The sequence below is a fragment of the Mercenaria mercenaria genome, chromosome 14 (assembly GCF_021730395.1).
Source record: "Mercenaria mercenaria strain notata chromosome 14, MADL_Memer_1, whole genome shotgun sequence".
NCBI classification, from domain to species: Eukaryota; Metazoa; Mollusca; class Bivalvia; order Venerida; family Veneridae; genus Mercenaria; species Mercenaria mercenaria.
In genome coordinates this window covers 42,409,737-42,435,956 of record NC_069374.1, presented here as the reverse complement: position 1 = coordinate 42,435,956, position 26,220 = coordinate 42,409,737, and the positions used below count along the sequence as shown (strand labels likewise).

The following is a 26,220-nucleotide window of genomic DNA, read 5'->3' as shown; positions in this document are numbered from 1 at the left end:
ATTTCATATACGTTTTTATACGCTTAAAAATTATCAGACATGCATATATGCATTATTTCAAAGCGTAATTTACGCTAATACGCATCTTATCTGGAGCCCTGCATCAAAAAACATGGCCGCCAGAGGGCGTGGTCACTTTTCACCAACAATTTCTTTAAACAGTATCTCCTCCAAAACCACTGAATGAATTTTGGTGAAACTTTACACAGATGATCTCTGGATAGCCCTCTTTCAAAATTGTTCAAATGGGTCTGGTTCATTGAACATAAGGGTTTTTTTGGTTAAAAATAGGTTTTTAGCTATCAGACTTTAAAAATCTTTTTCTCTAGAGCTTTGATATTTGGCATGTGATATAAGGATTTGACTCTCTACCATACTTGTCCGAATTATTACCTTAAGGTAAAAAAAATGGCCATGCCCCTGTGTCTGACATGTACTTACTATAGGCTTTTATATAAGAAACATTGAAAATCTTCCCTGAATCAACAATGGCTAGAGCCTTGATATTTTGCGTGTGATATCAGATTTGTAATTTCTATCGTAATTGTTCGAATTATTGCTCTAGGTTCAAAAATGTGTGTGACAGGTATATGACATAGGCTAACATAGAAGAAACCTAACTCTGTACTTTTACAGACACACTTGAAGCCTTGTACACAAGTGAGCGCTTTAGGGTCAATGACCCTCTTGTTGTATTCTAAACACAGATGTTACCATTCATGATTCATTGCATCATACATAATATTCAAGGTCAAATAGTTAAGGTCAGGTGAGCAACTTAGGGCCACTATGATCCTTTAGTTTGGTAAAGATGGGGATATATTACTTTACTTTTATCACAATGGCAGATTGCTTGTTTTGTTATCTCCCACCAAAGAGGGATATAGTTTTGGCATTGTCTGAATGACATGAGTGGAGTATTTATTTAAAACATGGTTGAAATGTTGAGTTCTGTAGAGAAATGCCATACTGCAAGTTTTGGCCAGACTGCATGAGGGAGACGAGATTTATGGCACTTTGTACTTGTATATATATAGTGTTTTCAGAGCTTTTTCCACCTATCTCACACATGGCTGAATATCAGCCCCATTCCCAATGCCAAATATGCTTCTTTTTCCCAATTTGAAGCAAAAAATTCACAATCCAAAAAAAAATCCAAATTGCCCTTAGGAAGAAAAACTGCTCGATTTTGCAGTCTTTTTGCAGTGAAACAGCAGTTTTTCTGAAAAACTGCCTTCTTTGTGAGTTATTAAAACTGTTACCAGAATGAAATGACCAGTAAAAAGCAGTTTTTTTTAGAAACTGCATATAACTGGAGGATTGAAAAACTGGTGGTGGCCATTTTTCTGCAGTTTTGAAGTTTCTGTAAATGTTTTACAAAAAGCAGTTTTACTGAAGTTAAATGCAGTTATTTTTTAAGAGCAGTATTTTCAGCATCTTTTTTGAACAGTAGTATTTAAAAAAAAAACCCGCTAAATACTGCTTCCTGATGTCCCATAATGCAGCACAAAAATGGCCGCTCACAGTGAAATCTAAAGCATGTGAAAATGTAAAAATGGATTATAACTGCTCAAATACAATGTTTAACACAAAGTTATTTGGAAAAATGATGCACAAATAGTTAAATAATTGATAACAATTGGAGTTTACTAATAAGGCAGGATTAAAGTGTGAAAATCATGCACAGACTGAATGAATTTATACATTTTGTGGAAACTGGTGAAAATGTGCAAATTCAGACTGAAAATTTTCAAGGATTTACAAGATAAAGGACAAAACTAGTTCATAACCTGTATAAATGAATCTTGAGGTTTTGTATTTAAATAGAAATTCAGCTCATTGTACATTTTATGGCTGGTTAAATCATCACAGACAGTTTAATATTCAAAAGAAAGTAAAGAATGAATTACTCCCCTTGGACAAGTTGATGCATTTTCAAATATTTGAAATGTTTAACAGTTCTTCTGCAGTTTTTTGTGATGTCATTTAAATGGTTGAAACAAGAAGTGTAGTTTTTTGCAGTATTTTGTCATTTAACTGCATAAAACTTATCCTGCAGTTTTTTGTGACATCATTATACTTCTTAGCTCATTTACATATTTCGGCCAGTTTAACTGCATTTTCACTGCTTTGACACTGCTTTTCTATTAAATATGTAAATGCAGGCATTTGAAGACAAATAACTGTTAAAAAATGCCTTTTGAATGCCCTGAAAAATAATGCTGAAAAGCTGAAGTTTTACTGCCTTCCTTTTTCCTAAGGGTGAAATCAATTTTTGATTATTCAAAGTAATTTCTTGCATAGAATGTTTTGTTCGTTAATGAAATCACACAAATGTTGGAAAAACCAACTCATTTCTATTTTTAGTAATATGACCGTCTGCAACTCGGCAAAAATTAAATACATGATTCTGCCTGAAAATTGTATGTTTTGTAAGTAAAAACCTCTCAAAACACCTAAACACATTAATATTTATTGATTAAAGTACGTGTTGACAAATAGATTTTACACCATTAAAATCAAATGTCACATATTTTCGGACCCGATTTTTTTCACTCGAACACACACTACTTTTGGGAAAACACATTTGTAATGGTGGTGAAAACAGTAGTGTAAACAAAAGTTTAAACATGACAAATGAAGAGTAATTCTTTTTGCATGGTCTGTCTAGAAGCAGCAACTTAGTAAAAAAAAAATCCTGAAAAATAAATTGTCTAAATTTCACTAGGTTGTAATACATTTGAATGCCTACCATAAAACTTGAAAATAAAAATTTAAACTAATACAATTAAATGTTAAAAAACTGACATTTACTTAATATGTTGATACTTTTTTCCTAATTTTGACAATTTACCGCGTAAAAAAAATCCCAAATTGACCAGGGGCCTTTTTCCCAAAACCCGTAGAAAAAGCCCTGGTTTTAGTCAATTTTTGACTGTAAGGAGTCATATCTCAGACATTGTTGGAAGGATTTCAATGAAACATGGTAGAAATGTAAACTGTTATAGGCCAATGCAGCACTGCAGGTTTCAATTAGATTGGTTCAGAAAGACAAGATTTATGGCACTTTAAGTACATATATAGTGTTTTAATTCATTTTTGTCTGTCCGGAGTCGTATCTCAGATCTGGTTTGTAGGATTTCAATAAAACATGGTAGAAATGTTAATTGCTATAAAGAAAAACAGCTCTGCAAGTTTTAGTTGGATCGTTTAAGGAAGACAAGATGTATGGCCCTTTGTACTTACAATTAAATAAAATAGTCCATTTTCTGTCCATTCAGAGTCATCTCTTAGACATGGAAGAATTTCAGTAAAACCTGGTAGAGATGTTAGATGCTATAGGTCAATACAGTCCTTCAAGTTTCATTGAGATAGGTTGAGAAAGACAAGAATATATTATATATTGCATATATAGTGTTTTTATATAATTTTTTGTCTGTCCTGAGTCACATCTTAGAATTGGTTTGTAGGATTTCAACTTAACGTTGTAGAAATGTTAACTGCTTGAGGAAGACAAGATTTATGGCCCTTTATACTTATACTTACTGTCATTTTTTTTTTCCGTCTGGAGTCATATCTCAGACATGGTTTAATGGATTTCAGTAATACATTGTAACCGCCTCAATACAGAGGTTCCATTTGACCCGGGATCCCGGGTCCGGACCCGGGAGATTTTCAAAAGACGCTCAAAGGACCCGGCATGATAATTGCCTGTGCGTCACTCGGGACCCGAGACATTTTCCTTTGATAATCCTTCCTCTTATCAGTCATTTCCTACAGTAAAACTATTTCCACGATAAACACGTGCAAAATAAACACTCGCGGTCATGCCCTCCTGTCTTTGATCTTCTGCTAAATCCCGCCCTTTATCCTGTGGAGTGTGGACATGCCACGCTGATTTTTCTTTATCAGCAAGTTACGTCACGGCGAGTGCACATAGGTAATGAGAATCAATGAAGTGTTAACATTACTTGATAAAGCGTTACCGGTATTGAGCCTGCATACTGACAAAAAAGGCGCCAATTATTAAATTATCCTAATTATAAGCGACCAGCTGATTACCGAGCATGTGAAAAGTGCCTTGCAAGATTTCTTCATGCAAACTTTAAATTAGACCATTGTTTAATGATCGTACCTTAATTTCAACAAGAAAATACAAAAATTTAAATGAATTTGGAAAGCAATATTAAGTTTAGAATGTCCGTTCACGATTCTAATTACACCCGATGACATATGCAATTTTTCCAAAATTCACTTAAAACCCTAACTTTCAATGCAATTTTTAATGAAAAATAGCATCATTATTTGAGGAACTATCTCTGGTTTACCTTAGTGGACCAAGTTAACTGAGCAAAAACAACATTTCAGACGACATTTCGAAAGTGTACCAGTATCCGGATAGTACGTTTTGGATACATTTTTACAGAGTGTTTTAGCACTTTAAGTTTTCTGCTAACAAATAAAATATTGAAGAAAAACCTCATCAAATTAAAATGAATTTTGATAAATATTAATTTACAATATGAGATTATATGACCTGAAACAGAAATTATTATGCTGTAACATGTTCTTGGTTTTAGTAGGTTTAATTATGTAGTATTACTATATGTAAGAAAATATAGTCAGTTGTATCGATGTGTTGGGGAAGGACTCTTGTATTTTGAAAAAGGACCCTTCAAAATTTGGACCCAAGGGTCCTGGGACTCTTGGGTTTTCAGGTCTAGTGGAACCCCTGTCAATAGCCTAGTGGTAGAGCGTCCGCTTCAAGTGTGGGAGGTCGTGGGTTCGATCCCCGGCCGCGTCATACAAAAGACGTGAAAAATTGTGCCAGTAGCAACCTTGCTTGGCGCTCAGCATTAAAAATAGAAAACTGGCCTCTTCTCTCATACCCTTGTGGGGATGGATTCCATCAGGAATGAGGTGTCGAGAGTGATTAATATATGTTGTAGAACTTCTTTCACAATTGACCTAAAATGAATTATGTATAAACTAATATGTGGTAAAAATGTCAGATGCTCTAGCGAAATGTGGCCTTGCAAGTTTCAGGCAGATTGCTTTAAGAAAATGAGATTTATGGCCCTTTGTACTTTTATATATATATATTACATTGAAGGTCCAATACTAAGGAAAGTGAACATTTTAATTTCTTTTAAAAAGCACAGGAACTATTTCATTTTATTGGAAAATGAAAGTTGGTATGTAGAAATTCGAAATAAATCGCAGTATATGTACAATTATTTTTCTATGAAGTATGAAAAAAGTTAAAAAGACCTGGGGGGTCATTCTGTCGATTCACTGAAATTTCATCATAATATCATAATACACATACATTTCTTTGAGTTCCAAAGACCTTCTGTAAATTTTGACCTGCCAATCTTCATTATTTAGTGTCTTGCAGAAGTCTATGCACTGGTTATGAAAAAAATTGCCAACTCACTTTCCCTTAGTAATGGACCTTTGATAGTGTTTTTATTCCATTTTCTGTCCTTTGAAAGTCATATCTCAGACATAGTTTGAGAAATATCAAGAAGACATCATAATAATGTTAATTATAGTTGGCAAATGTTGCCCCGCAAGATTCAGCGAAATTGCTTTAGTTACACACAAGTTATGGTCCTTAGTACTTATATAATGCTTACTATTCTGGGGCATTTCTTTGTAAATTTAATGTCTTGTTAAGGTCTGATTTTTGCTAATGGGATATTGTGAAAAAGCTTAGTACATGTAAAGCTTTCTTGGAAACTGATGTACGTTAATTGTTCTAGTCACTGGGGTCAAGGTTAATGCAGTTGTTACTAAAATTAGAAAATTGTTTCTGATCAATAACTTCAGTAAGGAATAGTGTACTGCATCCAAACTTTGAATTTAGGAAGCTTGCATGGTGGCCATGGTTTTACATGTATTTTGGGTTGCTTAGGTCAAGGTCAAGAGCGTCATTACTAAAAATAGAAAAGTGGTTTTCTCACTATAACTTCAGTTAGGAATGAGGCTCTTAAATAGGTAGCTTACGTAGAGAAAAAAATATTTGTTTAAATTTTGGTAGCTTAGGTCTAGGTCATTATCACTAAATATATAAAAATGGTTTTTGATAAATAATTTAGAATGAAAAGCTTTCAAAAGGACTGAAATTTAATTGCATTTAAGTGTTTTTTGTAGGCAAAGAATGCTTATTCAAGGGTAAAACCTTTATCCCATTTGGCGAGGGTACCAATTCACTGAATTTGCTTGTTGGTTTCTGATCAGTGACAGTTTACTCGGTGGTTAGTAAGTAAGGTTTAATGGTCAGTTGGTCAAGGATGGAGATTAAGAATAATTATTGAACGAAAGTTGTCGAATATTTGGGCTTATGACCAAACTTTATAGTTGCTCTGTTTATGGTTAGTAGAATATCCCTTTGTTGTAAGGTCAAGGTTCCAACATACTTGAGGCTGAAAATTGGACACTTCTCAGTTTCCTTAAACAGGCCATCATGGGTATTGGGCTGGAGGCATTTGTTTTTAGCTTGACTATACGAAGTATATGGAGAACTATCCTACTCACCCTGGCGTTGGCGTCTTTCCGCGTCCCCACCTTGGTTAAAGTTTTTTTACACTTTCTCTTTTTTCTCCTTATCTCTGTAATTACTTGATGGATTTGCTTTAAACTTGAAATAGTTCTTCCTCATCATCACCCACATCATCTGGCTTAAGGGCCATAACTCTCACACCAATATTTCATGAATTATCCCCCCTTTTACTTAGAATTTCAGGTTAAAGTTTTGGTGCACTTCCACTCTATCTCAGTTATTACTATATGGATTTGATTCAAATTTAAAATAGTTGTTCCACATCATCACCCACATCATATGACACAAGGTCCATAACTCTAGCACCAATTTTTCATGAATTAGGCCCCCTTTTTAATTGAAATTTCAGGTTAAAGTTTTGGTGCGCTTTCACTCTGTCTCAGTTATAACTAAATGGATTTGATTCAAACTTAAAATAATTAATCCACATCATCACCCACATCATATGAGACAGGGTTCATAACTCTGGCACAAATGTTTCATGAATTATGCCCCCTTTTTACACAGAATTTCAAGTTTTGGTGCACTTTCACTCTATCTCTGTTATTACTAAATGGATTTGATTCATACTTAAAACAATTGTTCATTATCATCACTCACATCATATGGTACAAGGGCCATAACTCTTGCACCAATTTTTCATGAATTATTCCCCATTTTGACTTACAATTTCAGGTTAAAGTCTTGATGCACTTCCACTCTATCTCAGTTATTACTATATGGATTTGATTCAAATTTAAAATAGTTGTTCCACATCATCACCCACATCATATGACACAAGGTCCATAACTCTAGCACCAATTTTTCATGAATTAGGCCCCCTTTTACTTAGAATCTAAGATTTATTTTGATACATTTTCACAATATCTCAGTTATTACTAAATGGATTTGATTCAAACTTCAAGTAGTTCTTACACAACATCACCCACATCATATGACACAAGGTGCATAACTCTTGCACCAAAACTTAATGAATTATGTCCCCTTTTTGCTTAGAATTATACTTATTTAGTGTTTTGATACACTTTATCTCTCTTATTACTTAATATTTTTGAAACAGACGCAAGCTATTGTGCAAGATCTTTATCCACCATTGGAGTCATTAAACACTCCAGTGACAGCTCCAGCTTCCACAGATGTGCCCAGTTTCACTATCCAGCATCGAAATAGTCGAGCGCGCTGTCTTCTGTGACAGCTCTTGTTAAGAAGAGTTCTTGTTTATATGGCATTTTTTTGTTTTCAGCATGTTACACAGACTCATTTAGATGTGATGACAGTGAGTGTGTGGATAAGTCAGCAGTATGTAACGGAACATTGGAATGTATGAATGGAGCGGATGAGGACAACTGTGACGAACGTAACTCATCAATTTGCTTTCATAAACACTGCAGATATTAAAGACATTGAATCATTTTTAGCTCACCTGAACTGGAGGTTAAGAGTAAGCTATTGGTATAGGTGGATGGTCTGGCATCTGCCCTCAATATTTTTACTAAAACATCTTAGTATCATGGCAAAGTCCTCTTTCTAATTTATTCAAGTGGTGCAGCTTGACCCCTTTTAGGAGCAGTTAGAGCTAAAAATAGAAAACCTTTAAAAACACTTGTTTTCATAAAATGTTTGACGGATTATCATGAAACTTGCTTGGTCTGTAGCACCATTGTAAGGTCCTCTCTCAGTTTTGTAGAAATAGGGGCATTCAGCCCCATTTTTACGGGCTGCAGTAGTTGAAAATAGTAACACCTTGAAACGTCATCTTCTCATGAACAGGTTTAGGGATGCATCAAACATGGTTTTAGTCCTCTCCCAAATTTGTTCAAAATGGGGTGTTTTGCCCTTTTTAGGGACTGCTAGAGCTAAAAATGTAGCAGCATTATAAGGTCCTCTTCCAAATTTTTTCAAACTGGGGCCACACTGTCCCAGGGAGCTTTAAATAGAGTTATCTTTAAACAACTTCTCATGAATCCATTTTTGGATCTGCATCAAAATTGGTCTGTAGCATCATTATTTTTTTGACCGTCACTTTTAGGGGGTGCTAAAGCTATAAATAGAAAACCATTTAAATGACTTTTCCTCATGAATTGCTTGATGGATCTTCATAAAACTTGGTTTGTAGCATTATTGTAAGGTCCAATTCCAAATTTGTTCAGTGTGAGCACATGGTCCCTTCAAGGGTACAGAACTTTATACTAAACACAGTTTATACCATTCATGATTCTGTGTCATGCATATTTTCAATGTCAAACAGTCAAGGTCAGGTGAGCCACTATGGCCCTCTTGTTTAAAGTAATACTGTTCCTCAAGTGGGTTGATTTCGTGTAATCAGTAATTTGACAGATACAAATAAAGTTGTATCATATCATGATACCAGCATTTAATCTTAAAAGCCTCCCGGCTTAGCTCAGTATGGAGTATGGGGTCGTGACGATTTGATAAGTGTCTGAAATTTTTTGTCCTCTACCACTGATTCATGTGAGGAAGTTGGCAGTAACTTGAAGGGAACAGGTTTATACTGGTACAGAATCCAGGAACACTGATTAGGTTAATTGCACACTGTTACATACCGGTAACTGAAATACTGTTGAAAAATGTCTATTAACCCAAAAGAAACAAATAAATGATTTTAAAAGCTTTAACCAAATAGTGTTTGGCACTGTTTTTCATGGATTTACTCCAGGCTTGGTCAGAAGTCTGCTGTACATGTCTGCATGTTTTGGACTGGACCAAACTTCGTCAGAAGCGTTCTGTTCATTTCTGCATGTTGTGGACTGGACCAGACTTTGTCACAAGCATTCTGTGCATTTTGTGGGCTGGACCAGACTTGGTCACAAGTCTGCTGTTCATTTCTGCACATTGTGGGCTGGACCAGACTTGGTCACAAGTCTGCTGTTCATTTCTGCACATTGTGGGCTGGACCAGACTTGGTCACAAGTCTGCTGTTCATTTCTTCACATTGTGCTGTTCATTTCTGCACATTGTGGGCTGGACCAGACTTGGTCACAAGTCTGCTGTTCATTTCTGCACATTGTGGGCTGGACCAGACTTGGTCACAAGTCTGCTGTTCATTTCTGCACATTGTGGGCTGGACCGGACTTGGTCACAAGTCTGCTGTTCATTTCTGCACATTGTGGGCTGGACCAGACTTGGTCAGAAGTTTGCTGTTCAATTCTGCAGATTGTGGGCTGGACCAGACTTGGTCACAAGCATTCTGTGCATTTTGTTGGCTGGACCAGATTTGGTCAGAAGTCTGCTGTTCATTTCTGCACATTGTGGACTGGACCAGACTTGGTCACAAGTCTGCTGTTCATTTCTGCACATTGTGGGCTGGACTAGACTTGGTCAGAAGTTGCACATTGTGGGCTGGACCAGACTTGATCAGAAGTTTGCTGTTCAGTTCTGCACATTGTGGGCTGGATCAGACTTGTTCACAAGCATTCTGTGCATTTTGTTGGCTGGACCAGATTTGGTCAGAAGTCTGCTGTTCATTTCTGCAAGTTGTAGGATGGACTGGAACAAAGTTGGTCTTCTAATATTGTACTTATGTCATCAGAAAGTGTTTTAATGCCTTCTCCATAGCTGTATACCAAATAATGCTTATTATACTGATTGGGTAGAAAGGAGGAGCACTAGGCCTGTTCCTTTTAGATTTCGCCAAAAATAAAAAAAAACAGATTTTACAAAATCAGAAAGAAGTGACTTCCAAGTGTTACATCAAATTGCAAAAGAAATGCAACACTGAACCTCTATATCTCATCATCTCACACTGAACCTCTATATCTCGTCATCTCACACTGAACCTCTATATCTCATCACCTCACACTGAACCTCTATATCTCATCATCTCACACTGAACCTCTATATCTCATCATCTCACACTGAACCTCTATATCTCATCATCTCACACTGAACCTCTATATCTCATCATCTCACTTAATTCAGACAGCTAATATTGTATTACCTCTGTATCATAACTTATTCTGTGAAAGTTTCATCAAGATCAAGTTACAAATAGTAAGGATTTCATTATTTCATTTTGTCAAACAACAACATTCCAGAATTCAAAATTTTCAAAATGTGAAATGATATTCCAAAGATGTTTCAACCCTCTTTTGTTATAAAATGTGTTGATTTAAGCCAGACATTAGCTTTAATTTTTATGTTTCAGCCTGTAACTTAGACGATGAGTTCACATGTGCTAGCAGGAACCAGTGTATACCAATACAATGGCACTGTGATGGAACTCCTGATTGTCGTGATGCTTCGGATGAATGTGGTATGTCTTGTACATTTGTACATAGTTTTTGTTCACCTCTCAGTATCTAACGATACCACTGATGTCATAGTCGCTCTCATGAAGACAAGGGTGTTGAAAGAAACATTTTATATTTTAGCTCATAGTGAGCTTTTAAGATCATTTGATGTCTGTCCCCTGTCCATAATTTCTTTAAAGAATATCTCTTCGTAAATCACCATGCCATATGCAACAAAAATTCACTGGCCTGATTCCTAAGTAGTTTCACAGAATTATTTCTGAACTGAATTCCTTCAAGTCATGTTGGTTCAGTCAAAGGCATGGCTTCTAAAGGAGGGGGTTGGTCTAGTATTCTCTGTATGACAAAAAAGTACTTTTTCCATTAATTTGCTTTTTATTTTGAGACAAGATTATTGCTCTTTTTGATTAGAAAATCCAGCAAAATTATGAGATCACCAGTGTCTATGTCAACAACAGTTTTACTGGTAACCTCTGAAGGTCACAATATTTGCCCAGTCTTAAGGTATGACCCACCTAATGGTGAATATTTCAAATGTTCAAAACAATGTTACAGCAATATACTGTATCCAGTGAGAGACTTGTATGCAAAATTTAAACAACTTTTACTGTGCCGTTTTTTATGAATTCATGATATTTACTCAAGCTCAAGTAGAGACAAATTTCAAAGTGATGGCCACTGTCCAAAACATTTGCAGAGAATTCATTACACCATTAATTTTGATAAAAGAAACATCAAACTATTAGTAAACAATTATAAAACACAAAATAAATTTGTGAATATCATTTTTTTCAAGGGTGCCTCAAGTAAAAGGATATAATGAGATTGAATTCTAACTCCAACATTGAAAAATTAAGGTCAAAAATAACCTTGGGGCAAAGTGAAACCTACCTACATTTCTTCCACAATATGTAATCTAAAGTAAAGAGTAAAGGCAAAATAGAGAATTTTTATACGCCCGAAGGGACGTATTATGTTATGACGCCGGTGTCCGTCTGTCTGTCCGTCCGTTGGCAATTTCATGTCCGCTCTGTAACTCTTGAACCCCTTGAAGGATTTCAAAGAAACTTGACACAAATGTTCACCACATGGAGACGACGTGCAGAGCGCTTGATTCGGATGACTAGCTTCAAGGTCAAGGTCACACTTAGGGGTCAAAGGTCATATGAGTGTGTTTCGTGTCTGCTCTTGAACTGCTTGAAGGATTTCAAAGAAACTTGGCACAAATGTTTACCACACTGAGACGACGTGCAGAGCTCTTGTTTCGGATGACTAGCTTCAAGGTCAAGGTCACACTTAGGAGTGAAAGGTCATATATGACTTTGCTGTGTCTGCTCTGTAACTCTTGAACTGCTTGAAGGATTTCAAAGAAACTTGGCACAAATGTTCACCACACTGAGACGACGTGCAGAGCGCTTGTTTCAGATGACTAACTTCAAAGTCAAGGTCAAGGTCACACTTAGGAGTGAAAGGTCATATATGACTTTGCTTTGTCTGCTCTGTACCTCTTGAACTGCTTGAAGGATTTCAAAGAAACTTGGCACAAATGTTCACCACACTGAGGCGACATGCAGAGCGCATGTTTTGGATGACTCCCTTCAAGGTCAAGGTCACACTTAGGGGTCAAAGGTCATATATGAATTTGCTTTGTGTATATTGCTCTGCATTGCAGTGCTCTTGTTTTTATTTGGAAGATCCCTTTTTTGTTCTCTTACAACAATTTTTTTTTTGTATTACTTCCCTTTTTTGTTACTATAAATAACTAATTTTGAAACTTTTTTATTTTTGGCTGTAGGGAAAAACCGAGACCACTTTTCTGTGGTACAACATGTATGGTACATCCAATTTTTAGATGTATTTTGACATAACTTTACCTGGTAAGAATTTTTTTGTGGACTTAGAATTTTTTTTTAATTTCTTCTTTTAGTTGTTCCTGTCCTAAATTTTGCTCCCATCCTCTGGTGTAACCCTTTGGGTGTATTTGCCCCGCTTGGCGGTGCTCTTGTTACTGCATGTAACTCAGTATTTTTAAAGATGTCTAACTCTGCCCCCTTCCGTTTCAGAGGTAAATTCACTTTGAACAGAAAGAAATCACTTGAAAAATTTTCACTTTTGTACAATAAATCAATAATTCCTGAAAATAGTAAAAGCTTACTAGAAAAAAAAAGAATATAAGGGGAAAAAATTTGGTCCCAGTGGGGCTTGAACCTGCCCCCTGAAAAATTTAAGTCAAAAGTAGGTTTATTGAAGAGAATACAAGGGGAGTAAATACCAATGACTCGGGCATAGCTAATAGCCGATATCGGGACCCGCCGTCTTAAATTACTTTTGTATAGGAAAATGAAAAATTTAGAGCTCACCTAAAATCTTCAGATAAATAAATGCTGTTTTTCATTAAAATATATTTTACAATGCATTTCTGTAACTGATCATTAAGTTTTTAACAAGACCTGTGTAAAACTTTCCCAGCGTGTTTTCACACATTTTGCTTTAAAATACTTGGAAACTCCATATCAGGTAGCCCGGAAATTGATTATCTAGCCTTCAAACATAATTTTGATAGTTGTCTATATTCCTCTTGAGCGAGAAATTCATGCCCGAGGCATTTATTATCTTACACCTAGCTACTGTCACAATCTGCAAACAATTAACCGTTTAATCAATCTGGAGGCAATTGTAAATATGCATGCGAGATTTTAGACTGAGCCAATATGATCATAGTCACTGATCCGTAATGTCCAAAACAATTTGCAAACCAGTCTTAAAATTACGTCATTTTACCGCCATGTGCCAAAGTGCAGTTAAGTGCTTACACAGAGTTTATGCTTTTCAATTTAAATACTTGCACAACATGCAAAAATATCGACAATGATTTAGCAAAAACCGGCGAGTTCGTAGAAACTAAAGCAAATTTCGGACAAACATAAATTCGGATAAGTGATAAGTGGGTATAATTCTACTGATATTTTTTCGCTGCGTTCTATACACGAGTGCGACCTATATCTGGCTGATTATGGTAAGCAGATACATGAGCAAGTCCAACATATCTATCCTATGAACAAGAAGGCCAAGATGGGCCTAGGTTACTCACCTTAGAAACACACCATAACAGTGTGAACATGTTTGACCTAGTGACTTCATTTAAACAAATATTCTGACCAGTTTTTATTAAGATTGGACCAAAAATGTGGTCTCATAAGTATTAACAAGCATTTTCTTCAATTTGATCTAATTTTTGAACCAAGCTGACCAACATAGTTTTTGAACCAAGATGACCAACATTCAAACTTGACCTAGATTTGATCAAAGCAATCATTCTGAAAAAATTTAATGAACCTCAATTAAAAAATACAACTCTTAGCGCATACTAAACGTTTTCATTGATTTGACCTTGGGACAGAGTTTTTGACCCCATATGACCCATATTCGAATCTGACATAGATTTCATCACGGCAGTCATTCTGTAGAAGACCCATTTAGGAACTTGGCCTAGATTTCATCAAGGTAAATTCTGACAAAATTGACGACAGACAGACAGACAGGTGATGGACACCAGACATTGAGAAATCACAGAAACTTACCAGAGCATTGATCAGGTGAGCTGAAAAGGGCATAGATTTTCTGAGTCTTGGTACAATAATCAGACCTGCTCTTTTAAAATGAAGTCTCCATTTTAATTATTTGATTATTATTTGGTAGGATAAGGTTGCTCTACATTTTCTATTAAGGGACAGGATTCAAATATTTCTACATGTATCTACTGGGCCATCTTATGCAATTTGACCCCTACTTATATCTGTACACTTAACTTCAACATCAACAAACATACAACATTTATTTCTAAGTTTAGGAGAGGTAATGAAACATGTAACACTGCTAGCATTGGTTTAAGCTGAACTAAAATAATACTAAAGATAAAAAGACTCCCAAGATTTAATAGCACCAAGATCTATAAAACAATACAAGCTGACAAGTAGTCAGAACTACCTGGACCTTAGTACTAAGTACAATGGTTTGTGATCAGAATAGTATGACTAGACTGCCATAAGTCACCGGACGATCATCACATAAATATGATCCAAACAGGAGCCGTAGTCTGTTGTTACCGTGGTTACAAGCTGCTTGAGCTTATACTGTTTTAGAAAGAGTTTTGGTATACCCCCATCATTTGCATAGTCAACATTGAAATCTCCAATTAACAGAAGCTTACAGTTCTTATGAATGCTATTCACTAATCTAAGCAGATCTTTTATAAAGTTTGTGTAGTTTGCAAGGGTAGCTTCTCTTGGGGGGCAATATATGAAACACACAACTACATTCAGAGGTGTGCGTACAAGGGCACACTCAATTTTACACAAAGTATGGAAGGAAATGCATCCTACATCAACTCTATGGTACACTGCTATGCCATGTGCAGCCAACTCAGATGTGGAACTTTGAATTTCAAAATCATCTATTTTGTAGCTAGACATGCATTTTCTTGGGTCATGGGCTCTAGTCTCAACTAATCCAAGTATGTCTGCATTCAGGATATTGCTTTCTAGCCTAATATCATCTATGTGTTTTGCCAAAGACCTACAATTCTGGAAGCATATGATGAAGTTACACATACTTGCATGCCAACAATCTAGCTTAGTGACAGAAGATTGCAACAGCCTCTCAGAACATAGTCTTGCCATTTCTTCTTCCACCTCTGGCGATACACAGATTTTGTCACTATTCAAATGTAAAATATGCACACCAGAAATGTTAGTCACCCTACTTAAGCCAACATAATGAATATGATCAACTTTTCTGTTACCAAAATGCATGACAGCACTTGCCATTGTTGAACCTTGAGCTTTATTGATAGTTTTACCTGCTGATAACTTGAGCGGAAATTGGCGGCGAATCACAAGGTATGTCTTGTAATACTGAACAGTGAACTGCCTAGTTGTTTCAAAAACGTGTGTCCAGGTTAAATCTATATCTGCATTATACAAATGCTTATCTTTTGTATGCCAACATGAGCCAATTGACCCATCCTCAAACAAGACCCAAACAATACTACTTGTATTTGAATCAGGAACTCTGAAGTCAAATTTCTTGCTGACACAAGAAGCACCATTTGTTAGTCCATCATCTACATCAATATTTAAACAAATATCACATGGAACACCTACACCAAGTACAAGTTTATTGTCAAGATTCATTGTTCTGCTTGAATCTGTTGGCACCTTTGATAGAACTGTTTTATGCAATGCAGAACTCAAGTTACCAGAAACTGCATCAATAGCTGTTATTTCAACAGTCTCAGACTGGGGTATTTTAGAAACCATGCAAGCATTATGATTTAAAGCATCATTTTTTTGCAAAAAAGGTGCGGCTTGGATACACACTCCTCATACGCAATGTCTGTTTTATCAATGCACCTTCCTCTCAAAGTTTCAATGTCTTGGGGTGTCTGCTTGCCTTCTCTTAGTCTGTTTAGTAACAGTGCAAATTCTTTATCATCTTTCTGTCTCATAACCTCAGTAAGCTCAAAGAAATCAAACAAATCAACCCACAAGTTTGTTGCAATACAATGCATTTGAGCAGTTTTGTAGAACTGGGAAAACAACCAAGAATCCATTACAGGCTTCAACTGAAAGAGATCACGAACAGCAAGAAGACTTACATTTCCAAATGGTTTTGAGGAACTCATTAATTCCTGCAGTCTCAGATTAATGAAATTTAACATGTTTCTGCCAACCATTGAAATTTCATCAATAATAACAACCTTCAAGTCATGCAAGCGTGCTCTCAGTGTGTTCAATTGTTGCATATCTAATGGTTTAAAGTGAAAACCCTGACTGACTGGTATACAAAAGACCGAATGTATAGTGCTGCCACCAATGTTGTGGGCTGCCTTACCAGTTGTTGCACGAAGGAGGACTTTCTCTGTGCTAGGATCAGCATTGCTTCTGTGTTTTAAGTATTTCAAGATGGCTTGTTTGGGAACCTTTACAACTACACTTTTTCCATTGCCTGCACCATCAGATAAGAACGTGTGAAATAGGAGCTGGTCAATTTTTATTAGCTCACCAGAGCACAAAGTGCTCAAGGTGAGCTATTGTGATCGCTCACCGTCCGGCGTCCGTCCGTCCGCCCACACTTGCCTTTAAACAACATCTCCTCCTAAACCAACAGGCTAATTTTGATGAAACTTCACAGGGATGTTCCTTGGATGGTCTTCTTTAAAAATTGTTCAAAGAATTGAATTCCATGCAGAACTCTGGTTGCCATGGCAACAGAAAGGAAAAACTTTAAAAATCTTCTTCTCAAAAACCAGAAGCCCTAGAGCTTAGATATTTGGTGTGAAGCATTGCCTAGTGGACCTCTACCAAGTTTGTTCAAATCATAACCCCGGGGTCAAAATTGACCCCGCCCTAGGGGTCACTTGATTTTACATAGGAAAATCTTAAAAAATCTTCTTCTCAAAAACCAGAAGCCCTAGAGCTTAGATATTTGACATGTAGCATTGCCTAGAGGACCTCTACTAAAGTTGTTCAAATCATGACCCGGGGTCAAAATTGACCCCGCCCCAGGGGTCACTTGATTTTACATAGGAAAATCTTCAAAAAATTTCTAAAAATAAACAGAAGGCCTAGAGCTTAGATATTTCACGTGTAGCATTGCCTAGTGGACCTCTACAAAATTTGTTCAAATCATGACCCCCAGGGTCAAAATTGACCCCGCCCCACAGGTCACATGATTTTACATAGGAAAATCTTCAAAAAATTTCTAGAAATAAACCAGAAGGCCTAGATCTTAGATATTTAACATGTAGCATTGCCTAGTAGACTTCTACAAAATTTGTTCAAATCATAACCTCCGGGATCAAATTGACTCCGCCCAATGGGGTTACTTGATTGTACATATAAAAATCTTCAAAAATTTTCTAAAAATAAACCAGAAGGCCTACAGCTTAGATATTTCACGTGTAGCATTGCCTAGTGGACCTCTACAAAATCTGTTCAAATCATGACCCCCGGGGTCAAAATTGACCCCATCCCAGGGGTCACTTGATTTTACATAGGAAAATCTTCAAAAAATTTCTAAAAATAAACCAAAAGGCCTAGATCTTAGATATTTGACGTGTAGCATTGCCTAGTAGACTTCTACAAAAAACTTTCAAATCATGACCCCCAGGGTCAAATTGACCCCGCCCCATGGGGTCACTTGATTTTACATAGGAAAATCTTCAAAAATTTTCTAAAAATAAACCAGAAGGCCTAGGTCTTAGATATTTGACGTGTAGCATTGCCTAGTAGACTTCTACAAAAAAAATTCAAATCTGGATACCCAGGGTCAAATTTACCCCGCCCCATGGGGTTACTTGATTGTATATAGGGAAATCTTCATAAATTTGCTAAAAATAAACCAGAAGGCCTAGATCTTAGATATTTGATATGTTACATTGCCTAGTAGACTTCTACAAACTTTGTTCCATTCATGACCCCCCGGGGTAAACTTGGCCCCGCCCCAGGGGTTACTTGATTGTACATCAGAAAATCTTCAAAAAAAATTCTAAAAATCATCAGTTTGACATTTGAAACATGTAGCTCATATTACTCTGGGCAATCCAGGGTCATCATGACCCTCTTGTTAAATGTAGAATTTGATAGAAAAATGTCTTTCGCTGCTTGTTAAGTTGTTAACAGATTTCAAATATTTAACATTGTCCATCTCTTTACAAGGTTCAATTGCATTCACTACAGATTTTCTGGCTATGCCCAACTCTTCACCAATATCATATGCTGTTTCTGTATTGCTTGTACTTGGGTCAAAGCAACCAAATTGCTCAGACACAGATATGCCTTCTGAGAAATCTATCATTTCTTGATGTTGTGTCTCTACACTTACATCAAAGATGACATCATCTCCTCCCACAAGTCTAGCTTGATCTACAATTTTTTCAAAAGCATCACTATCTACTCTCACATAGTTGGCTCTATTTTTCTCAATCAAGCTTATGTCAGAGCTGTACCTTTCTTCATAAGAACAATATGTACTTATCAAATCTCTTTCTTCGTCGCGCCATGGAGTGTACAGCATGATTTGTTCCCGGAAATGTTCCTCTTTATCTTTGTTCAAAGCTGTTAAATGACAGTACATAACCTTTTGCTTTAGTCTTCTTTTCATGGTTAAGCCACATGGAAATTTGACAACACCTCCATCTGTTTCCTCAATTTCCTCTATATCATCATTAAGATCATGCTCGTACTCTTCTTCTGGTAATTCTGCAGCATTTTCATTTGTAGTATGGACAATTTTTGTCTTACTTTTCTTGCATAGCATGTACCAGCAAGCAAAATCAGCATAACAAAGCTGCTCTAGGATTTTGGGTCTTCGTTTGTATCGCTTCAAAGTGTTGTCCATTTTGATGTTGTTTAAAGTAGAGGGTAGCTCTTTCAGCTCAGAAAAAGATTTTAACAATGCAGTTCTTGCTTCAGGCTTGTTTGTGTCTACAAAAACAATATCTCTTGTACAACGTCGGAGGGGAATTTGTAAGACAAGGTAAACTGCTTCTTGTGCACCAATTTCTACACTGGAAAGGAACTGATTACCAGTACGTCTAACTTGCTGCCTAATGTCACTGTCAGCTTCTTTAGATTCCAAGCATGCATCTAAAAGCAAGTTGGAAAGTCTTCTCTGACCTTTTGAAATGTAGGACACAATGTAGGAAACACATGAATAGGGATCAAGTATATACTGAATGTCGATATTTGCCTCCCAGCAAGTTATCAGTGTTCTGTTATAGTTATTGATTCTGCACTCTGATACTTTCCTCTTTAAAAAGAGAGTAGTTTTTCGCAAACTGGCACGTATTGCTAAGATATACTCTTCTTTCGTCATATCGAGTGTTTCTAAAAATTCTTGAAATGACCATTCACAGTCAGCACTGCTGACAGTATTGAGAGCCTCAGAGATTTTTTGAAACCTTTCCAAATACTCAGAAGAAATTTCATTATCTTTCTCAAGTGGGGTCAGGATCATCGTTTCAGGCATTGGAGGTAGTGGAAAGTGAAAACGACAAACAGCTTTACCTTTCTTTCTACAGGTTTTTGCATGCCTGTGTGTCTGGTAATTTATCAGTGTAGGTATTGAGTCATCTTTGTGACAAGTAACATATTTATCAACAAAACCGGTTACCTCTGAACTTGCTGAAATACCATGCTCTGGAGCATTTTTTACCCGAGCCAGCATATGAATATGAGGAGAACCTCTTTGCTGAAATTCTACTCTGTAAAAATGATCGAGAAGTTTACCAATAGGATTTGATGAATGGTACAAAACATTTTTTATGAATGTCTGTACACGAAAGTCAAAATAGCGAGCACAGGTAACAGGGTCAGACTTTATAAGCAAGCATTTTTCTTGCCAATTTAAGCGCTCAGTTTGGTCACTGGTAAGATCCTTACCATTAACAAGTTTTGATAATGATAACAGCAAAGGTTCCCATTTGGTTTCTGCTGCGGAGAAGAAGCAAAACCACGTTGGAATACCAAGTTGACGGACCATTGCAAACAGCTCGCGTTTTGCTTGCTCCCAAAATGGTGGAGAACCACGTATTGTTCTGAGAACACGGTAACCATCATCTTGCATTGTCAATTTATCTACAAACCCAGAAGATAGAATTTCTCCAGCTGTGTACCTTTTCCCGTTAGTTTTACATTTCCTCATAGCAAGTGTTACTTTGTCTTTTGTTTGTTTTATTTGAAGTCTTTTCAGTTTGCTAGGGGCCTCCGTGGCCGAGTGGTTAGAGTTGTTGACTTCAAACCATTTGCCCCTCATCGATGTGGGTTTGAAACCTCATTTGGGGCTGGAATTCTTCACGTGAGGAAGCCATCCAGCTGGCTTACGGAAGGTCGGTGGTTCTACCCAGGTGCCCGCTCGTGATGAAATTGTGCACGGAGGGGCACCTGGGGTCTTCCTCCACCATTAAAGCTGGAAAGTTGCCATATGACCTAAAATTGTGTCGGTGCAACGTTAAACCCAACTAAAAAAAAACAATTTTCAATTTGTAGAATATGTTTGGAATAGACAGAGGAACTCTTCTGTCAACATTTCTCAATTCCCACTTACATACGTCACTGTAAAGCAATGGAATATGGCGTTCTGAATTATCCGTTCGCTTCTGGCCACAATAAATTGAGGGAAATGAAAGCACCTCAGAGTGGTAATCCTGGAATAGACTCAATGCAGTATTACCTTCTGCCGGTGCAACAGAGAAAATTTGGTTAAACTCCCTGAAATCAGCAGACTGCAACAAGGTATCAAGATTACCAGTGGGGCTGTCATTGAAATTTTCATCTTCTGTCCAGTTGTCACTATCTATAGCATTATGTGTGTCTGATGGACATTCCATTTCATCACCTGAAATCTGTCTTTCGCAACCAGGATGTTGAAGTCACGTTTCATTTACTTCAATACCCTCATTTTGAAACAACCTGCTGTTGCTAACCAACCATTTAGCGGCACCAAATACCCTATTTGGTCTTACGTTTTCAAATGCAACATGGTGTTTGTATGATAACTTTTCGTTTGAGCTTCAACATAATTGTCTCATCATCACCGATCATTCTAGGAAGATACTTTATCGTGCTATTTACATCAGCTGGAACATTAACTATGTTCCCTTTAAGGTTTACCTGGCCACCTCTTGGCATTTCACGTAACTGCATAAATGGCAGTCTTGGTGTAACCAGTCTTTCTTCCAGATTTGTAAGTTCAAGTTCCTTTGGTTTTTGTGGGAATTGTAATCCATTATAAATCCACATTTTTGGAGTTTTATTGGTCCTTATGTAATATAGGCACAACCGACATAACCACTCCTTGCCACTAACACAATGATAACCAGTAAGAAACTGTTTGGCTTTTGAATAGGTCTGCATCTTAAGTTTAGATGTTTCTTGCACGGAGTGTTTGAAAAATATCTGTGTACAACAAGAACAGACATAATTGGGACCAACAGAAGTCAAAGATTTGAACATGTCCTGCAAGACTATCCCAGTATCTGAACTGCTTATATATCTGTCATCTAAAAAAACTGAACAATCTCTTCCTTTTAACAGTTTATCTATTCTCGGCTGTTTACAAAACTGGAAATCATTGTTTGTTTTGCGTTTTCTGTCAAGGTCCTTAATTTCAATGGCTGCGTTTCTTGCATGCTGACATCTTACAAAGGAAAAGGCATGCAGATCAAACTGAACACTATGACTGTGACCAAGTGATTTTGCAAGATTTCGTATAACAGCACAATTCTTGAAGGGAACAGACAACCCCTAAAACGCAGGTCCCATCGGAATGACTCATTCCACTTGCATCTCGCGAGTGACTGTCAAAAATATAGAAATTGACTTCATTGTAATGAATGGCAATGGAAAATCCACTAAATACCAGTATAAAATTGGCAACTTTCAAGCAACCTCTCATAAATGCCATCTCCAAGCTGAGGTAATTTTGCTCATCTATCAAAGAAGTTGGTTCAGTCGCTCCAGAAAAAGAACCCTTCAGTTGAATGTTGAAAATCTTACGTTTATATTTGATAAAACCAGAAATCATTGAAGGATCTATTAATCCTGTCAAATCATTACATACATGTATGTTGGGATGATCATAAAGTTTACAATAGAACTGACTGCCTTCATGTAAAATCTCATCCAAATCATGCCTTTTTAGCTCGACTTTTCGAAGAAAATGTAGAGCTATTGCACTCGCCCCGGCGTCGCCGTCGCCGTCGCCGTTGGTTAAAGTTTTTGATAAAGTCAAATATCTCTGTTACTATCAAAGTTATTGACTTGAAACTTAAAATACTTATTTACTATCAAAGTCTACACCAGGAGAAACAATCCCCATAACTCTGATTTCAATTTTGACAGAATTATGCCCCTTTTTAACTTAGAATTTTTGGTTAAAGTTTTTGATAAAGTCAAATATCTCTGTTACTATCAAAGCTATTGACTTGAAACTTAAAATCTTTACTTACTGAAGTTAATTTTGACAGAATTATGCCCTTTTTTAACTTAGAATTTTTAGTTAAAGTTTTTGATAAAGTCAGATATCTCTGTTACTATCAAAGCTTTTGACTTGAAACTTAAAATACTTATTTACCATCAAAGTCTACACCAGGAGAAACAATCCCCATAACTCTGGTTTGAATATTGACAGAATTATGCCCCTTTTAACTTGAGATTTTTTTGTTAAAATTTTTGATAAAGTCAAATATCTCTGTTACTATTAAAGCTTTTGACTTGAAACTCAAAATAGTTATTTACTATCAAAGTCTACACACAGAGACACAGTTCTCATAACTGTAATTTGAATTTTAACAGAGTTATGCCCCTTTTTAATATGGATTTTTTTTTTACTGGCACAGCTCAAATTCAGAGTCAAGCACTGAGAAAAGTTGAGCGTGCTGTCTTACGGACAGCTCTTGTTATATCTGTGACCATACCAAAATGTTCAACCCTTACCAGAAATATGGTACAGTTGAGGACACACTGTCTCCCTCTAGCAAGTGAAGGTAAGCAATCTGCTGCCTGGTGAAAGCTCGCAGATGAAACCAAAGAAAAGCTCATCTTCAAGCTTTTACATCTATTCTGTTTCATGACCATCAAAATTGTTTTTTCATCAACTCTCAAGTTCAATTATGTATCTAGTTTATCTCCCAAAGTTCTCATTTATATACATATTTAATTTAATTTAATTCCCAAACTCAAATGTCTTCATTTTTTAAAATCAAAGTTCAAATAAATACTTTGTAACTGTCTGAGATCAGATATTTATTTTGTTAATATGCAAGTTTAAATATTTGTTTAGTTCATCTCAAAGTTCAAATACTTGTTTTGTTCATCTCCAAGTTCAAATCGTCAGTTTGTTCAAATACTGATTATGTTCAACTCCAAGTTCAATTGATACACAATCTCTTAAAGTTTATACACTTGTGTAGATATCAGTGTTCAAATAGTTACTATATAGAATTTCAAAATTAAGCCTTATGAGAAAAAAAATCTTGACATTACCAACAACCTGATATACATGGATTAGTCATGCAGTTGTTCTACATGAAACAAAGAACAATATCAGATTAAAGATTAAGCCTTTGAGTGCAGTTTCTAGCTATGTACACTATCAAATTGAGTGAGAATAAAGGCTAAATAATACTATTTAGACAAAACCATTTATGACAAGTATAAAACTAAATGCATCAGTAAGATAATCTACATCAGAAACGTAAACACTGAGGTTCTTGGTATAAGTGCCAGCAGAAGACCTCGCACAATTTTGACTTTTGCTGCTAACATTATATGCATCCAAATGACTTTACACAAGAATGCCCAGTAAGAAGGCCATCATTTATTATTTGGTGCCTAATAATATAGGTGAGCAATACTTCACTTTATCAGTTTCTAATCAATAGGCAATACTTTAGTGCAAAGGTTAAAATCCCACCTGTAGCACCAATTCAACTATGTTTTAAGAGTATTTTTTTCTTTTTACTGAAATATATAAGAACTAAGAAACTATCAATCCTTAAATTGGTAAGTTGACTAAAGGCTGATACCAAAACCATGAAAATTATTTGCTTATCACAGGAGAGTGACAGACAGGACAGTAATATGATAGTTGGCGGCCCATTAATAAGCATAAGCTGAAATGAGCTTTGGCATGCAACATTTTTAGCTCATCTGATTTTTTGAAAAAAAATGATGAGTTATTGTCATCACTTGAGCGGTTGTCGGCGTCGGCGTCTGCGTCGGCGTTGCCTGGTTAAGTTTTATGTTTAGGTCAGCTTTTCTCCTAAACTATCAAAGCTATTGCTTTGAAACTTGGAATACTTGTTCACCATCATAAGCTGACCCTGTATAGCAAGAAACATAACTCCATCTTGCTTTTTGCAAGATTTATGGCCCCTTTTGTACTTAGAAAATATCAGATTTCTTGGTTAAGTTTTATGTTTAGGTCAACTTTTCTCCTAAACTATCAAAGCTATTGCTTTGAAACTTGGAATACTTGTTCACCATCATAAGCAGACCCTGTACATCAAGAAACATAACTCCATCTTGCTTTTTGCAAGATTTATTGCCCCTTTTGGACTTAGAAAATCAGTTTTCTTGGTTAAGTTTTATGTTTAGGTCAGCTTTTATCCTAAACTATCAAAGCTATTGCTTTAAAACTTGCAACACTTGTTCACCATCATAAGTTGACCCTGTATAGCAAGAAACATAACTCCGTCCTGCTTTTTGCAAGATTTATGGCCCCTTTTGGACTTAGAAAATATCAGATTTCTTGGTTAAGTTTTATGTTTAGGTCAACTTTTTCTCTTAAACTATCAAAGCTATTGCTTTGAAACTTGCAACACTTGTTCACCATCATAAGCTGACCCTGTACAGCAAGCAACATAACTCCATCCTGCTTTTTGCAATAATTATTGCCCCTTTTGGACTTAGAAAATCATTTTCTTGGTTGAGTATTATGTTTAAGTCAACTTTTCTCATAAACGTAGATTTTCACAGGAAATGCTGAAATGATTTATAACTGTAAAATATTCGCTCTTACCAGAGTTTACAAAAACTAACACTTACACAGGGCCGCAGACCTAGGCTGGTGGAGAACTTTTCCTTCGGTGCAATAATATTCGATTTTCAAAGCACTCAACAGAAAAAAAATAACCTCGGGCCAATGTATTTCTGCATACTGAATATATAATGTACACAGCTAATATAAATTGATAAAATTACAGTCGAGACTGTTTTAAGAGACCGACTTTGGGAAGCAACGAAAAAGGTCACATATGACAGGGAGTCTCTTAAAACAGTCTCACTTAACAGGATGACGCTGGTTTCATATATTTTTCCAATTAAAGTACATGAATATCGGATACTTATTATCCCCCGCCGATGAAATCGGGAGGGGGGTATTGAAATGGCGTTGTCCGTCCGTCAGTCAGTCCGTCCGTCCGTCCGTCCGCAGCCATTTCTCAGTAACTACTTGGTAGAATTTCATGAAACTTGAAATAAACATGAACCAACATACTGCGATGATGCCCGTCAAGTTTTTTTTTTGATTGGTCAATTTCCCTCAGAGTTATTGCCCTTGATTTAATAAAAAATGTCCGTCTGCAGCCATTTCTCAGTAACTAACAAGTAGAATTTCATCAAATTTGAAATAGACATGAACCAAGATACTGTGCTGATGCCCGTCAAGTTTTTTTTTTGATAGGTCAATTTCCCTCGGAGTTATTGCCCTTGATTTAATGAAAAATGTCCGTCTGCAGCCATTTCTCAGTAACTAGCAGGTAGAATTTCATCAAACTTGAAATAGACATGAACCAAGATACTGCGATGATGCCCTTCAAGT

General features: G+C 36.4%; 1 protein-coding gene across 6 annotated transcripts in view; it reads left to right on the top strand.

Annotated features, from left to right (window-relative positions):
- LOC123527381 (low-density lipoprotein receptor-related protein 2-like) overlaps positions 1–26,220 on the top strand; it is a 189,010-nt gene that overhangs the window by 133,551 nt on the left and 29,239 nt on the right. For all 6 annotated transcript variants that reach the window (XR_008367061.1, XM_045306784.2, XM_045306782.2 and 3 more), the window contains 2 exons: positions 7,809–7,922; positions 10,731–10,838. Coding sequence is in view for 5 of the 6 variants with exons in the window: in XM_045306784.2 (XP_045162719.1) it covers positions 7,809–7,922; positions 10,731–10,838 (222 nt within the window). In the remaining variant the exon portion in view is untranslated. The remainder of the gene's footprint in view (positions 1–7,808; positions 7,923–10,730; positions 10,839–26,220) is intronic.